Source organism: Dasypus novemcinctus, chromosome 19 (genome assembly GCF_030445035.2).
Source record: "Dasypus novemcinctus isolate mDasNov1 chromosome 19, mDasNov1.1.hap2, whole genome shotgun sequence".
Taxonomy (NCBI): Eukaryota; Metazoa; Chordata; class Mammalia; order Cingulata; family Dasypodidae; genus Dasypus; species Dasypus novemcinctus.
Window position 1 is genome coordinate 83,823,134 of NC_080691.1, and position 14,433 is coordinate 83,837,566.

Here is a 14,433-nt window from a genome sequence, read left to right on the forward strand (position 1 = left end):
GTCTGGCCCCAGAATCTCCCTCCAGCCCCCCGATTTCACAAGAGCAGCGAAATTTCGCAACAGCAGCTGGCAGCCGGCCGCTGTTTGTCAACAGCCCGTTTCCTGCTCCTCCTTTCTCTTCCTCCCACTTGTACAGGAGGCCGTGGGGGCTGGGGAAGGTCACCTAACACCTGCTCGCCACCCCTGCGGCAGCCCAGGCCACACCACGCGGGGACAGCGGCACGGGAACGTAAATGGGCGAGCCAGGGGCACTGCCTTCAGGTGTGGCTTGATCCAGCCCCCCAACAATATCAGGCTGTCCCGGAGGCTTTCATCCTCACCAGCCTCCCCTCTTGGGGCCCCACACCCACCCGAGGGGCTCAGTGACCCCTCCCCAGGGAAGGCCTCCCCCCCCATCACTGGCAGAGCCCGGGTCCCACTGGCCTCTGTGAGGCCAGGAGATGGGTCAAGGTCCCCTGAGCCTCAGGACCCCCGGTGGGAGCAGCCCTGCAGCGTCTCCCCTCAGCTGCTTTTCCCTTCTGGGGCCTTTTTCACACGTGTGGAAAGCGGCGCAGCGAACGTGACTGCTTGGCTCCTCACGTGTCCTTACTAAAGTCACAAATTCCGCACGAAAGCCTGTCGGGCTTCGGGGTCCCCCTTACGCCTCGATAAGAGATGGGATGGGAGGGAAAAGGACTCGGAAGCAGCCCGGGCCAGCAAGAGGGGAATGATTCGTGAGTAACCCTGAGCTCCGCCAGCTGTGGCGCCAACGCAGCGGTCGCTGGGGTTTATTACGAAACGTGAAACGTGATTGAGTGCCGGGCGGCGGCCGCGACTGCAGGTCGCTGGCGCCCTGGGCGGAGGGGTGACGGGGGGACAGCAGCTGCTTGTGGCAGAGGACCCGTGGCAGACCCCACCCCGCTTGTCTGCGTATGTGGGCAGCTGGCTCCCCCGCCATCTGACTGTGGGACACATGACGGCAGAGGCCACGCCAGGCCTGGCCTCCGCCCGTGGCCCCGCGAGGGCTCTGGGCTCAGGCCCTGGACAGTCCCGCCCAGGCCCACTGCCTCGGGCCCGCCTGCCACCGGGGCTGGGGTTGCCGTCCTGCCTCCGCTTGTCAGAGGGGGGAGGCAGGGCAGGACTGTCCAGCTCGCCCAGCAGGGCCCTCCAGGAGCCGGGCCGCGAGCAGGTCCCCTCGGCCACAGAGCCGGAACTCGAACCCGGGCCCGGGCAGCCCCAGAGCAGGCACCTGCCCTGAGCTTCCCCCCCCAGAAGCGCCGCTTTGTCCCCTCTAGCACGGGGCACCACTCGGGCCTGCCCCGCGGGTGGGGGGGGGTCAAGCGAGCATGCCCACCGTCCACGGCGCCAACTTAATGTGCGAAGGTGGACCCCACGGGAGGGCCGCAGAGACGCCCTCCGGCCCGTTGCAGCGGGCAGTGGGGAAGGGACCCGCTTCTGGGGCCAGCACCCTGCCTTTGCCACCACCTGGTGGCAGCGTACCTAAGACGCGCACCGGACACCCACCGACAGACTCCAGGACACGGTGTACGACCCTGAGGCCTTTTATTGCGCCCGCTGCTGGGCAGGGGAGGGAAAGCCGGGGGCCGCCTGTCCTAGCGGGTCCTGCCGTTGGGGTCCCCGGGGCGCGCGGCGGGCCCGACTCCCTGGCGGCGGATGATGGAGTTGATCCAGTCGGCGAACTGCGCCACGGGCGCGAAGGCGTCTGGGAAGAAGCCGGAGCCGCAGCCCCCGCGGATGAAGGAGTCGATGCCGTGCACCAGCCCGTTGCAGACCAGGGGGCCGCCGGAGTCGCCCTGCGGGGCGGACGCGGGGCGGTGGGCCGCGGGGCGCCCGCGCGGGGAGGGCCCCCGGGGGTGCGGGCGGGGCGCGCGCGGGGGCTACGTACGAAGCAGATGCCGGCGGGCCGGCGCGGCACGAGCGTGCAGACGTTGGTGACTCGGCAGTTCGACGTCACCACGGTCACGTTGAGCTCCTGCAGGACGCTGGGCGGCGGCCGCCTGGTGCCCAGGCGGCCCCAGCCCATGGCCAGGCAGCGCGTCCCGTCGCCCACGCCCTGGCCCTGCGCGGGCAGCCGTGCCACCTGCACGTGGCGGTTGATGGTGGCCGAGCCATTGAGCTGCGCGGGCGGGCGGGGGTCAGCGTCTGCCCGGGGTCCAGGGCGGCGCGCCCGCCTCGAGCCTCAGTTTCCCCTCCGTAAGCGGGAGCAAACGCCCCGGCCGGGGCTCTGTAGGCGCCCGATCAGGTGAGCTACGCGCACACTTGAACCCCAAAACACAAGCCCGAAAGGGCGCTCCGGGCCCCGTGACCATCCCCCAAACCCTCGCTCTAGAACATTCCCAGAGAAAGGTCACGACTGGGCAAGATGCCCCTCGAGCCTCCCGCCGTCCCCGCCGGTGTCAGCGCTGCGGACGGCGTTACTGTTATCGTCAACAACAGCGACGGCCCCGCGTGTGGACTGACAGCTGCCCAGGGCTCTGCGGCGTCAGCCCCGCAGCCGGGAGGTGGTCCATGCCCCCGTTTCGCGGAAGTGGGGTCCCGCGCCCCCCGCCCCGGCCCCGCCCGGCCCCGCGCCCCCGCCCCGCACCTCGAGCAGGATGATGTCGTTCTGCAGGCTGGTGGGGTCGAAGCCGTTTTCGAAGATGCGCCTGACGGAGAAGGTCTGGCGGCTGCGCTCCCGCCGCCGCAGGTCGTGCGCCCCCAGCACCACCTGGACGCTCTGGAAGTTGCTGCGGCGCGGGCGGGCGGGTGAGCGGGGCCCTGGGCGCGGGGTGCCCATCCCCCCCCCCGGGGCCCCGCGGGCGCGGGCTGGGCGCACTCACAAGCCGTTCACGCAGTGCGCCGCCGACATGACGAAGCTCGGCGTGATCAGGGTGGCCCCGCAGAAGTGGCCGCCCAGCCGCTGCAGCGACACCATGAAGGGCCAGGCGTGGGGCCGCGCCCGCCGCCCGCCCACGATGTCCGAGGCCAGCGCGGGGCCTGGGGGTCCACGGGGCGGGGAGGGCCGTGAGCGCCCGCCCGGAGGCCCCTGAGCCCCCCGCCCCGTCGCCCACGCGAGGAAACCGAGGCACAGCGAGGAGGAGAAGGGGCCTGCTCACGGGGTCCCCACTGGGGCGCGGCGGGGGCTGGACTTGAACGCGCCACCAAGCCCCCGTAGGGCGCTCGCTGACCCCAGCTCTGGGACCAAAGCTGCGGCCTTGCCACTAAGAACCTCTGTCTCTTCTTCCAGACAATGCGACCCATCGTCCCAGCCGCCACCTCCCCCCGAGGACGAGGGGGACACCCAGGTCAAGGGCACGGCGGGCTCCCGGGGACCGACCGGTGGGCGGGTTTGCCCCTTTCCTCTCCTGCCGCTGAGACATTAGACCCGAGCAGTGGATCGACTCCTGCCCCGCCCCTGCCTCGGTCTCCCCATCTGTGCCTTGAGGGGGCCGGGCTGCCACGTGTGGGTGGACCTTCCCCCACTCCCCCGAGGGACGGACAGATGGACAGAGGCTGCACTCACCGCCCAGCAGCACGGCCAGCAGGATGGGGCCCAGGGCAGGGCTGTGTGGCCGGAGGCTCGGGGTCATGGTCAGGCCGGGCTCGGGGCTCCGTGCCCGCTGCCCGCCGCCCCCTCTTATAGCCCCGGGGCGGGAGGCCGTTGGGATTGCCCCGGGCAGCCGGGAGTCCCCACTTCCTCCCCCGCCCCCCAGGACCACAGGAGGAGATGGGGGGGCGGGCAGTGGGGCTCGACCCGGCGCGGCCGGTTCAACGGAATCGCACGTGAGCCCCCAAGTTCCAAAGCGCGAGTGTGTCAGGTCCTGCGTGGGGACAACTGTTATCGGACCAGGCATCCTGCGTCCTGCATGCCTCAGTTTACCCCGGCCCCCTAGCAATGGCAGTGGCGGGTAACGTGTTCGCCGGCCTTTCACAGGGTCAGCCGGGGCTGCCGGCTTCCCATTTGAGGTGGGGAAACTGAGGCACAGAGCTCCTCCACGGGTCGCCCGCTCAGCGACAAGGTGGACGGGGCGGGATTTGAACCCAGGGCTGCAGACGTGCCGCCCACCTACCGCGCTGGGGTCCCTCGGCCCATCCAGGCTCTGGGGTGCCCCCCCCCGCTGAGCCCCATCCCCACCAAGGCCGGGGGGCGCCCACCAGCTTGGCAGCTCCCGGGGGGCGCGGAGGAGGGGGCGGTGGGGAGGGGGCCGGGCCACCCCCTGGCAGTTCCCCTTCCCAGCCACCCCGGGAAGCTCCAGCTGCAACGGCCGCTGTCGCAAGAGGCAACGTCCCCCGGCTCCGGGAAGGGTCTCGGGGAGGGGCCAACCGGCCCGGCCAGCTGCAGGCCCGGGGTCGGGTGCCCGCTGCACACAGCAGGCGCTCAGCCGTTGCCCACCCCCCCGGCCAGATGCACCCCAACGCATCCTGCCTCCCTCCCCTCCGTGGCAGGCCCGCTGCCCTGCTGCCTTAGGGTTACCCTGGAGCCCTTAGTAAGCACCCTCTGTATACACAACCCTGGTTCAAGTCCTGGGACAGAGGATGGGGGAGAATAAAGGAGACCCTGGGGCGCTGGGCCCAGGCAGGGAGCCCAGACTGGACCAGAGCTGCATTTATTAAGCACCGCCTGTATACCATGCTCGCCTGCGTCGTGGCGGGGAAGCGCGACGACTCCGGGCTCGTAACCTGGCGTGGCCACCCGCCCTCCGCGGACCTCAGGCCCCTGACTCTTCCCCGCCATGCCTCGGTTTCCTGCCCGGCGACGCTACGGCAACAGGCCCCGTCTCCTCGGTGGCCGCGGGGCCGAGTGTGGTGCTTGAGGGTGCGTGAGCCGCCGCGCGGGTCCTCGCGCAGGACCGGGGCTCCCGCGGCGCGCGTAGGCCGGACGGGCGGGCTGGGGGCTGAGCGGGGGGAGGCGCTCCTGGCCCCGCGCCTCCGTCCTCGCCGCCAGGCGAGTGGCGCCCGCGCGGTCACCGCCCCGCCTCGCTCTCTGGGGTCCCGGGGTCACAGCTGCTGGACATCCTGTTTATTACTCCCGCGAGTTTGTCGTTCCTGCGCGTCAACGAGCGCAGCCGGCCCCGGGCCTCGCCCCCTCCGGCATCTGCTTGCTGCTGTGCTTCCTTCCAGAACTTTCCTTGGCTCCTCCTTTCGCCCTGCGAGCCCAAAGAAAACACCAGGACCGGCTTCTGCGGGTTCACACTGGGAGTTTCCTCCACCAGCCTCGTCCCCCCGGTGCTGGGCAGAGCCGGGGCCCCGTTCCCTCTGAGCCTTTTACAGACCGCACCCCCTCCAGGCCCCCCGGGAAACTCCTCGAATCGCCCTGAAACTCAGCTCGTGCCTCTCCCGGGATGCAGCCACTCTGCCCACCTTTGTTCCAGACACGGCTGCTGCGGCTGGTGCCAGGTCCTCCCTTGGGTCACTGGGGGTTTAAAATGGCTGAAACCAGACGTGGACGTGGCCCAGTGGTTAGGGCGTCCCCCTACCACATGGGAGGTCCAGCGTTCAAACCCCGGGCCTCCTTGACCCGTGTGGAGCTGGCCCATGTGCAGTGCTGATGCGCGCAAGGAGTGCCGTGCCACGCAAGGGTGTCCCCCGCGTAAGGGAGCCCCACGTGCAAGGAGTGCGCCCGTGAGGAATGCCGCCCAGCGCAAAGGAGGGAGCAGCCTGCCCAGGAATGGCGCCGCACACACGGAGAGCTGACACAGCAAGATGACACAACAAAAAGAAACACAGATTCCTGGTGCCCTGATAAGGATAGAAGCGGTCACAGAAGAACACACAGCGAATGGACACAGAGAGCAGACAACTGCGGGGGGCGGGGGGCCGGGAAGGGGAGAGAAAAAATAAATAAATAAATAGAAATGGTCGAAACCGCTCCCTTTTGAATTGGTATGCTACCACCAGGTGGCGGCAGAGGGGGCATGAAGGAAGGAGCTGCTTCCCGACGCGCGGTGCGTCCTGAGGGCGCGCGGCAACTCGTCTGGGACGCAGGCGCCTCCTTCCCCTGCCCCTCGCCCCCTCCAAGGCCAGCCGGTGGCCCTGCCATCTTCCCGGGCTCAGACCTGTCCTCTGGGGCCCCGGCCTGTTCGCCGGGCTGCCGCCAGGGGGCGCTGCTCCCCGGTGCCCTCCCCTGCGTGGCAGGAATTCCGTCCAGGCTGGAACCGTGGTCCAGGGGCCCCGCCACTCCCCGCCTCGCTCTGCCCCGCTCCGGTCCCCGCACGTCCCAAGCCGGCTCCTGCCGCTCTGGCCTTCAGCTCAAGCACTGCCACCTCCTCCAGGAAGGCCTCCTGGGGCCCTTCCGCCACCCCCCGCCGGGTCAGGAGCCCTAGACCCCGTGCGTCCCCCACTCAGCCCTGACACCCCGGGTGTAACGGGGCCGACACCACAGCGGATGAGGAAACCGAGGCGCAGGGACGGGCAGCGGCTTGCCCAGGGGGGCCCTGGCAGGGCTAGAACCGCCCCCCCGGGGGCGCCCCAAGTGGCCCCGTGACCTGAGCGGGGCCCGGGGGCTGGACGTCGGGACCCCCGCTGCCTCCCCATGTGGGAAGGACGGACCTGAGGGCACGTCGGCGTGGAGTGGGTGCGCCCCGGGGCCGCGGGGAAGGAGCAGGTCCCCCTCACGTGGGGGACTCAGGCGAAGGAGCAGGGTGTCGGAAGGGCGTGCCTGGAGGAGCGGCCCGAGGCCCGAGGCGGCAGGACAGGTGGGTGTCGGGGAGGGGCCGGGGGCACCAGTGCTGCTCAGGTAAAATGTCCTGCGTCTAATGTTCCTTTAGAACGGGGTGAGCGAGGGGCCGAGGCTGCCCCGGGGGAGTGCGCCCACTGGCCTCCATGGCACACCTGGTACCCCCAGTCCACCCGGCCTGAGGGCGCCCAGGTGGGAGAGCCCCAGAACCACGAAGCCTCCAGGCCCACCGCCAGCGCCTCTTCTGTTCCACACAGGCTGAGGCTGTTCCACACACCACCCACAGAGCCTCCTGGACGGCCCACCTTCCGGAAGGGGGACCGGGCCCGGCCTGCGCCGACGGGAAGGAGGTGGGCTTTGGGCCCCCCGGCTCCCGGCCAGCCCCTCGCCAAGGCTCAGCATCACACTCAGAGCACCAAGCCCCCCCGTAGCATTTGTCACTCATTCATCTGTTTAAGAAGCACTTATTGAACTCCTGCTGTATGCCCGGTCCTGTCCTAAGGTGAGACCGTCTCCCTCGAGGCGCCAACCTTTTGGGGTGGGGGGGCAGGAGGCAACATGCCGGTGGTCAGGTGGAAGCCACAAAGCGGGTGGGTGGTGGGGCCCGCTTGGAGCAGGGGAGCTGATTTTGGGGGGGCGGGTAGGCGCAAAGAAATGGAGGGGGTAGGCAGGGGGCTGCGCGGGGCCTGGGGCGGCGCACAGGGGCACACCTGGCCAGCAGCTCCAGGACCGCTGAGTCAGCGAGACGAGTGTTGTTTCGACGGCTCTCCCCCCTCCAGAGGGGCAGAGGGCCCAGTATACAGAAGGTGCTCAATGGATGTTGAGCGGATGGATGAGTGAAGGATCATGGTCTGGCTCCCAGCCCCCACTGTAGGCTGAGCTGTGCCTCCCCCTCAGATCCTCAGGACTGAGCCGTGCCTTCCCCCTCAGACCCCAGGGGAGCAGCGTGCCTCCCCCCTCAGGACACTCAGGACTGGAGCCATGCCTCCCCCCTCAGATCCTCAGGGCTGAGCCGTGCCTTCCCCCTCAGACCCCAGGGGAGCAGCGTGCCTCCCCCCTCAGACACTCAGGACTGAGCGGTGCCTCCCCCCTCAGACCCTCAGGGCTGAGCCGGGCCTCCCCCCTCATGCCCAGGGACGGCCCTGCAGGGCCAGGCGGGCCCCCCGGCCGCCCCCCCGCCTCCTCGGTGCCCGCGGCCTCGGCAGGCCCCGACCCCTCAGCCTCCGCCCCCCTCTGCAGCCCGGGGCGGCCGGGGCGCTGGGCCGGGGGAGCCGCGTCCCCGTGACTGCCGAGGGCTCCCTGGAGGCGGTGTCTGAGTGGAGGTCGGGGGGGCGGACAAGCGGCCGCCAGGACCCCCTTTTCAGCACGAAGTCATCGGGTGAGGGTCTGGGGGTGTCTGCTGCGCTCTCGCCCGACCGGCGTCGTTCATTCACGGCCTCGTCCGTCCGTCCTCTCGTTTGTTCATTGCTTCATCTGTCTGTCTGTCCCTCTCACTCTTCACGGCCGTGCGCCTCGCGCCGTGGGACCCCCCTCACTCTTCCACGCGAGGGGGCTCGGACTCTGCCCCTCCACAGAGGGGAAACTGAGCCCAGTGCGGGGCTCCCCCTCCCGCCCCCCCAAGGCTCTCCCCCGAGAGGCGAATCCCCTCCTGCCCCTGCCTCGGTCTCCCCATCTGTGCTGGGAGGGCGCTGGGCTGGCCTGAGTGGGTGGACGTTCCCCCGGGACCCGGATGGACGGACGGAGGGACGCGCGGCCCCCCGGGCAGGGCTCGGGTCGCGGTGGGGGGCCGGGTCTCGAGCCCCCAGTTGCCCGCCCCTCACGGCCCCGCGTGCCCGCCGGCGGCTAGGTGGGGAGCCCCCCCTTCCCGCCGGGGGCCGTGGGAGGTTTGGGGTGAGCCCGCCTTCCGGGGGGCTCAGGCTCGGGGTCCCTGCTTTCTCGTGGGGGGTGCCGGGGACTCCGGGCGAGAGTGACCGCGGCCCTGCCCCACGGAGACGGCCTGCGTGTCCAGGGCAAGCGCCTGGACGCCGCGGAGAGGGCAGCGGGGACGGGGGGCGCCTCCCAAGCCCCCCCGAGAGCCCCGGAAGCACTGGCTCTTTCCTTCGCGGGGAGGGGCTAGGCGGGGGGGCGCACACGCCCGGGGACATTTTGGGCCGCACGCCTGGGGGTGCCCTGGCACCGAGCGGGGAGGGGCTAGGCGGGGCGCACACGCCCGGGGACATTTTGGGCCGCACGCCTGGGGGTGCCCCGGCACCGAGCGGGTGGGCCCGGGGAGCAGCTGCCCCGCGCCCCGCAGTGCCAGGGGCCCAGCCCAGGGCGACCCCAGCTTTAACCACCGACTGTCCACTGCCAGGGCCGGGCCGGGCAGCGTCCCCGCTTCCCAGCTTCAGTCCACGCCACAGCGGTCCGGGGACCCCCACCTCCGCCCGCAACCGCAGGGAGCGCCGAGCCCGGGGCCACGCAGGCGGCCCCCTCGCCTTCCCAGGCGGGGGCCAGGGGCCCCCCATGGCCCTCGAGCTCAGGCCCCCCGGCTCCCCCAGCCGGGGACAGTCCCCGAGCCCCTCCTCATCCTCCACGCCTGGACGTGGCTGAGGGCCCCGGGCGGTCGTGGACCGTCCCCCGCGCGGGGCCTGGCTGGCGCCCCTCCGGGGGGGGCAGAGGTGGCAGGAGCCGCGGGGGCGGGCCGCCGAGCCCCTGGTGGGGGCCGCGGGGCGTCGACTTGGCCGCCTGGCTCAGGGCGTCTGGGGCCTCCGTGGGAAGGGCGCTGCTTTTCGGTTTGTAACTCAGAAGTACCTCGCGGGAGACTTGAACCTCCGGACTGGCCACGTGCCAGCCGGGGCCCGAGCCCCAGCAGGGCGGCAGCTCCCGCTCTCGGGTCGTGGGACTCACCAGCTCAGCCACAGGGAGGGAGCACGGTCAGCGCCACCAGGGACCCGGAGAGTCCACGGACTGCAGGCAGGAGAGGCACATCCACCAGCCACGTGGGACCTAAGCCCCCTCGATACAGAGGTGGAGGGGACATCGCCGTCCCGGGCCCACAGGATGGAGGAACAGAGCGTGGACTGGAGTGGACTTGCTGGTGTTCTACCATAGAACTACTGTGCCTCTAGCAATGGAAAAAATTGTCATCGATGCGGAGACAGCGGCCATGGGAGCTGCTGAGGGCAGGGAGAGGGAAGAAGAGACGTGATGTGGGGGCATTTTCGGGGACTTGGAGTTGTCCTGAATGAAATTGCAGGGACAGATGCTGGACATCGTATGTACTGTCATAACGCACTGAGTAGACTGGGGGAGAGTGTGAGCTACAGTGTAAACTATCATCCGTGCGGGGCAGCAGTGCGCCAAGATGTGTTCACAAATGCAGCGAATGTGCCACGATGAGGACAGAGGGTGTTGACGTGGGAGGAGTGGGGGTGCGGTGGGAGGTATATGGGAACCTCATATTTTTAATGTAACATTTTTTGTCATCTATGTAGCTTCAAAAAATGCAATAAAAAATAAATGCTAAAAATAAAATAAATAAATATATATATATAAGTACCTCTTGGGGGATCATTTGAAACAGAAATTCCTGCTTTCCCGCCCAGAACAAGCAAATCCACAGCGACGGAGGATGGTTTCGGGGTGACCGGGGGTGGGGGGGTGAGGGGGCCTCGCGCCCCGTGGGTGCTGAGTCCCTCCGGGGTGACCGGTGAAGCTTTGCTAATGGGCGATGGTCACAGAGCCCAGCTCTGGGGGCGCACAGCTGAGGACGGTGAGGACAGGGAATCTGTCACCATGAGTGGACTGGACGACTTTGCCCACCCAGCGTCCTTGTGAGGTGGGAGGGGCTGCCAGGCGGCATCCTTCCATCTCGGCCGAGTGCCTGCGGTTCCACTTGAAGGATGTCCCTCCTCTGGGCATCATATATTTTTTAAAATTCATTTTATTTGATTATTTATTTCTTCTCACCCCCGCATTGTTTGCATTTGTTGTGTCTGCTCGTTGTATGTTCCTCTTATTTTTTTTAGGAGGCACCAGGAACTGAACCCAGGACCTCCAATGTGGGAGGGAGGCACCTTATTGCTTGAGCGACCCCCACTCCCTGCTTTGTTTGCGTCTCTCCCTATGTTTTCCTCCTTGTGTCTCCTGTTGCCCTCAGGTTGCAGTGCCAGCCCATCGTGCCAGGTCACTGTCTTGCTCGCCTTCTTTAGGAGGCACCGAGAACTGAACCCGGGACCTCCCATGTGGGAGGCAGGAGCTCAGCCACGTTGCTTGAGCCATGTCCGCTTCCCTCGAGTCCACACGCCACCCACTTTTGAGACCAGCCCCCGTGTCCGCCCGTCCGCGGCGCTGTGCCTGCCATTTGCCGCGGCGTGGGCCCTGAGCCGGCCTCGGCCGCTCAGCGCAGGGTGTCCTGCGTGCCGGGGCCATCCCCGGGGCCCCTGCCTCACCGGCGGTCACGCTGGGAGGACCCCGTGAACTCGAGACGGCGCAGCGCCGGGCACGCGGCGGGGGCACCAGCCAGGCCCAGCTGCCGTCGCCAGCGCTGACTTCACCGCGGGGCGCCGCGGCCTCCTTACCTGCCCGACAGGTGGGCCCCTGTCGCCGATCTTCCCAGGCTCCCGGCCCACGAGCCGGCGGCCTCGGTTTCCCCGCCTTGTACGAATACAGAGCGTGACCACGCGTGCCCGTCAGCAGGTGGGGGACGCAGAACGCGCTCGCCGTGCCGGGGGCAGCCGTGCGCCGTCGGGAGCCGACCGCGGGAGCGAGGCTGGGACCCGGGCGCCGTGCACGCCACTGACGCCCGAGGCCACGAGCGCCCCGGCGTGGACGCGAGGACCCGGAACCGCGAAGCCAGAGACGGGAGTTCGTGCGGCCGAGGGTGGGGGAGCGGCTTCTCCTGGGCGACGAGAATGTTCTGGAACAGTGCTGACGCCTGCCCTCCTCGGACGTGCTAAAAGCCCTGACCTTGCCCTTCGGCCGGGCGCCTGCGGGGTCCACGCCGCGCGCCTCCCGCTCTCAGGCCGGGGCCTCGCTGCCCCCGCAGGCCAGGCGGCTGCCTGGAGGAGGCGCTGGGCGGCCGGATTGGGGCGGCGGGCATCGGGGGGATTCGGGACCCCCCGGGGGCCTGCGTGGAGGTCGGGCGGGGGCCGAGGGGAAGTGGGGGCTGGAGGCTGTCGCCGCGGCCCCTTCCTGCCCCAACGGTGTTGGTGCAACGGGCTAACGGCCGCGGGCGCCGGGACGAGCGGGACGGGGAACGCAGCCCCTGGCGGAGGCGGGTGGGGCCCTGGGGTCTGCCCTCCCCCGTCCTCCGCCCCTTGCGAAAGGAGACCGCCCCCCGCTGGGGTCACGGAAGCCCCCGCCGGCGGGAAAGCCCCCGGCTCGCCGTGGAGACCCATCCCCCCCGCCCCCGCACGTGTAAATCCTTCCCCGCCCTCGGGAGCTCACGGGGGTCCCGGGGGCAGGAACGGCGGCCGGGGGGTCCGCGCCCCAGCAGCCACGCCTTCTAGGGAAACGGGGGGTCGAGGCGCGTCCGTGGACGGCTGGCGCTGCGGGGTCCAAGCCCCGGGGGCCCTGGACGCGGCCTCTTCCCCGCCCGCCTGGACGGGCCTGGGCGCCCCCGCCTCTGGGGCTTGGGGGTACAGCAGGGGCTGAAGGCGGCCGGGGCCACCTCCAGGGCCCCCCGTGCTCTGGCAGCCAGCCCGCGGGCCCCAAGCTGGGGTGCCGGGTGCACTTGCACCCCAGGCCCCGCCTGAGCCCGTCTCGCCACAGGCACGACGACGGGGTGCAGCGCGGCTCCCCTGAGCTCCAGGCCCCAAATGCCTGCAGTGCTGCGCGATGCAGGTGAAAGCACAGGCTCTCCAAGGAGCACGGCAGAGCCCGCCCGCTGGGGAGGGGGGACCCCGGGGGAGGGGCCCGCTGGCCGGGGGGGCCGCTGGCGAGGGGCGGGAGCGTTTCCACGTCAACGAGGCGCCTTCTGGGCTGCTCACCACATCCATCTTCCACCTAATTCCTGCTCCTGAGCCGTCAGCTTTTTTCTTGTTGGTTTTCAGCAGCTCTTTACATATGAGACACACTCGGCCTTTGTGATTGGGAGGAAATACTTCCCCCAGTTTCTCACACGTCTTTTTTAAGAAGGTCCGGGGGTCAAACCCGGGACCCCACACCTGGGAGGCAGGCACTCTAAACCGCTGAGCCACGCCCACTCCCTTTCTGATTATCCTTTTTTTTTTCACCAGGAGGTCCAGGGATTGAACACGGGTCCCCCATGCGTTAAGCGGGAGCTCAATGGCTGGAGCCGCAGCCACTCCCCTCGCGTGTGTTTTGAGCCCCCTCCCCCGGTGCTGCGCGATACAGTTGTGATGGAAACAAGGCGGTGAGGGGTGGGGGGCCCAGGGGGCCCGTGTGCTTCCGCCAACACGAACTACCCAGAACCAGCAGATTCCCCGAGACGGAGCAGATCCCGGGGTCCCGGGGGCGGGAGAAGGGGGCTTGGCTTCAGCTTCCGTGGGGGGGATAGCAAAGCCCCAGGGGCCTGGGATCCACCTGCGGCAGCGTGACCCTCCCGGGGCGCGAACCCCGCGAGTGGAGCCCGGAACCGAAACGGCGCCGCGCAGGGCGGGGGCCCGAGTGCCGGGTGACAGTCGAGCCCGTGCCCCGCCCCAGCGCCCCCACGAACGCAGGGAAGCCCACACGGGAGACGGAGCAGCTCCTTTATTAGTCACGACCGACGGCGTGGCGGGGGGCACGGGGGGGGGGGAGAGGGGGGGCTTCTCGGGCGGCGCCGGGGGGTCACGTGGCGGAGGTCTCCCACGGGCTCAGCGGGCCGGGGCTCGTCTGAGGCGTCTGACGGGGCGTTGAGGACCGAATCGATCCAGTCCCGGAAGAGCGCCACGCGGGCGAAGAAGTCGGGCCCCGGCCGCAGGGCTGCTGGGTGAAGGACGCCACGCCGTGCGCCAGCCCCGTTGCAGATGAGGGGCGTTCCCCCATCGCCCTGCGGGGGGGGGGCGCGGGCAGGTCAGGGCACCCCTGGGTCGGCTCACCCCAGCCCCCGCAAGCTGGGACCGCCGAGGCGGGTGGCTGCGACGGCGCGGGAGTCCCTGTGGCCGCCCGCGTCCTGCCCGCCCCAGGCCCTTTGCACGTGCCTCCCCGCTCTGCCTGCTTTTTCCCTCCTGCCCGGGCACGCGCTTCCATGTCAGAACGGTGGCAGCGTTGCAGGGGCCGGAGGGGCCCTTGAAACCGCCAATTCCTGGTGCGTGGGGAATCCCGCACCCGGCCCCGGCGCACCTGGCAGGCGCCGCCGCGGCGGCCCGGCACGCCCGTGCACACGTTGTTCGGCCGGCACTGGGTCCTCGGCGGTCACGGTGACGTTGACGACCCTCGGAAGCGGGAGAGGCGCCCCCCCGCGCCGCTGGGACCCCCAGCCCGCCACCCGGCAGCCGGTGCCAGCCGGCAGCGTGGCGTTCTGGGGGGGGCAGTGGGCACCAGCTGCACGCCGCTGGTCAGGTTGGCTTGGCCGTCCAGCTGCGGAGGGAAAACCGAGTCAGGGGAGGGTGGGACCGGGAGGGCGGTGGGGGCTGCGCCACGGGGGGCGTTCGCAGGGGATGGAGCGAGACCCGCGCCCCGTGACTGAAGAGCCCGAATCCCCCCCGCCTCGGGGGAAGGTGAGCGGGGAAAGGGCAGCTCCGACTACCGCTGCGGGGGGGCCTTTGGGCTGGACAACGTGGCGACGACGCTGGCCGCCACTCGTTGGGAAAACCAGGAGGCTGGAAGAAGGACGCGTGCCACCGCGTCTCGAA

General features: G+C 69.8%; 2 protein-coding genes across 2 annotated transcripts in view; both read right to left on the bottom strand.

Moving 5' to 3' along the window:
* Positions 1-1,524: 1,524 nt before the first annotated feature.
* On the bottom strand, positions 1,525-4,851 carry LOC101412103 (uncharacterized). Its single transcript, XM_058281110.2, has 5 exons — positions 3,503-4,851; positions 2,820-2,976; positions 2,585-2,726; positions 1,886-2,116; positions 1,525-1,793 (listed from the first exon to the last, which is right to left on the bottom strand). The coding sequence occupies exons 1-5, from the start codon at positions 4,398-4,400 to the stop codon at positions 1,593-1,595; spliced, it is 1,629 nt and encodes a 542-aa protein (XP_058137093.1). The 5' UTR covers positions 4,401-4,851; the 3' UTR covers positions 1,525-1,592.
* Positions 4,852-12,078: 7,227 nt separating this feature from the next.
* The window catches only part of AZU1 (azurocidin 1), a 3,270-nt gene continuing 915 nt past the window's right edge, over positions 12,079-14,433 (bottom strand). Inside the window, 7 exon segments of the mRNA XM_058281076.2 lie at positions 12,079-12,285; positions 13,431-13,552; positions 13,555-13,597; positions 13,599-13,628; positions 13,922-13,981; positions 13,983-14,111; positions 14,114-14,211. Coding sequence (XP_058137059.2) covers positions 12,079-12,285; positions 13,431-13,552; positions 13,555-13,597; positions 13,599-13,628; positions 13,922-13,981; positions 13,983-14,111; positions 14,114-14,211 — 689 coding nt within the window.

What these genes read in the sequence shown, in the direction of transcription:
- LOC101412103 (XM_058281110.2), bottom strand. Translation starts at nt 4,400, where the DNA reads ATGCGTTGGGGTGCATCTGGCCGGGGGGGTGGGCAACGGCTGAGCGCC. An exon ending in GCTGGCCGTGCTGCTGGGCG is followed by an intron (nt 2,977 to 3,502) that starts GTGAGTGCAGCC and finishes GTGGACCCCCAG; the next exon opens with GCCCCGCGCTGGCCTCGGAC. An exon ending in GGCCCGCCGGCATCTGCTTC is followed by an intron (nt 1,794 to 1,885) that starts GTACGTAGCCCC and finishes TCCGCCCCGCAG; the next exon opens with GGCGACTCCGGCGGCCCCCT.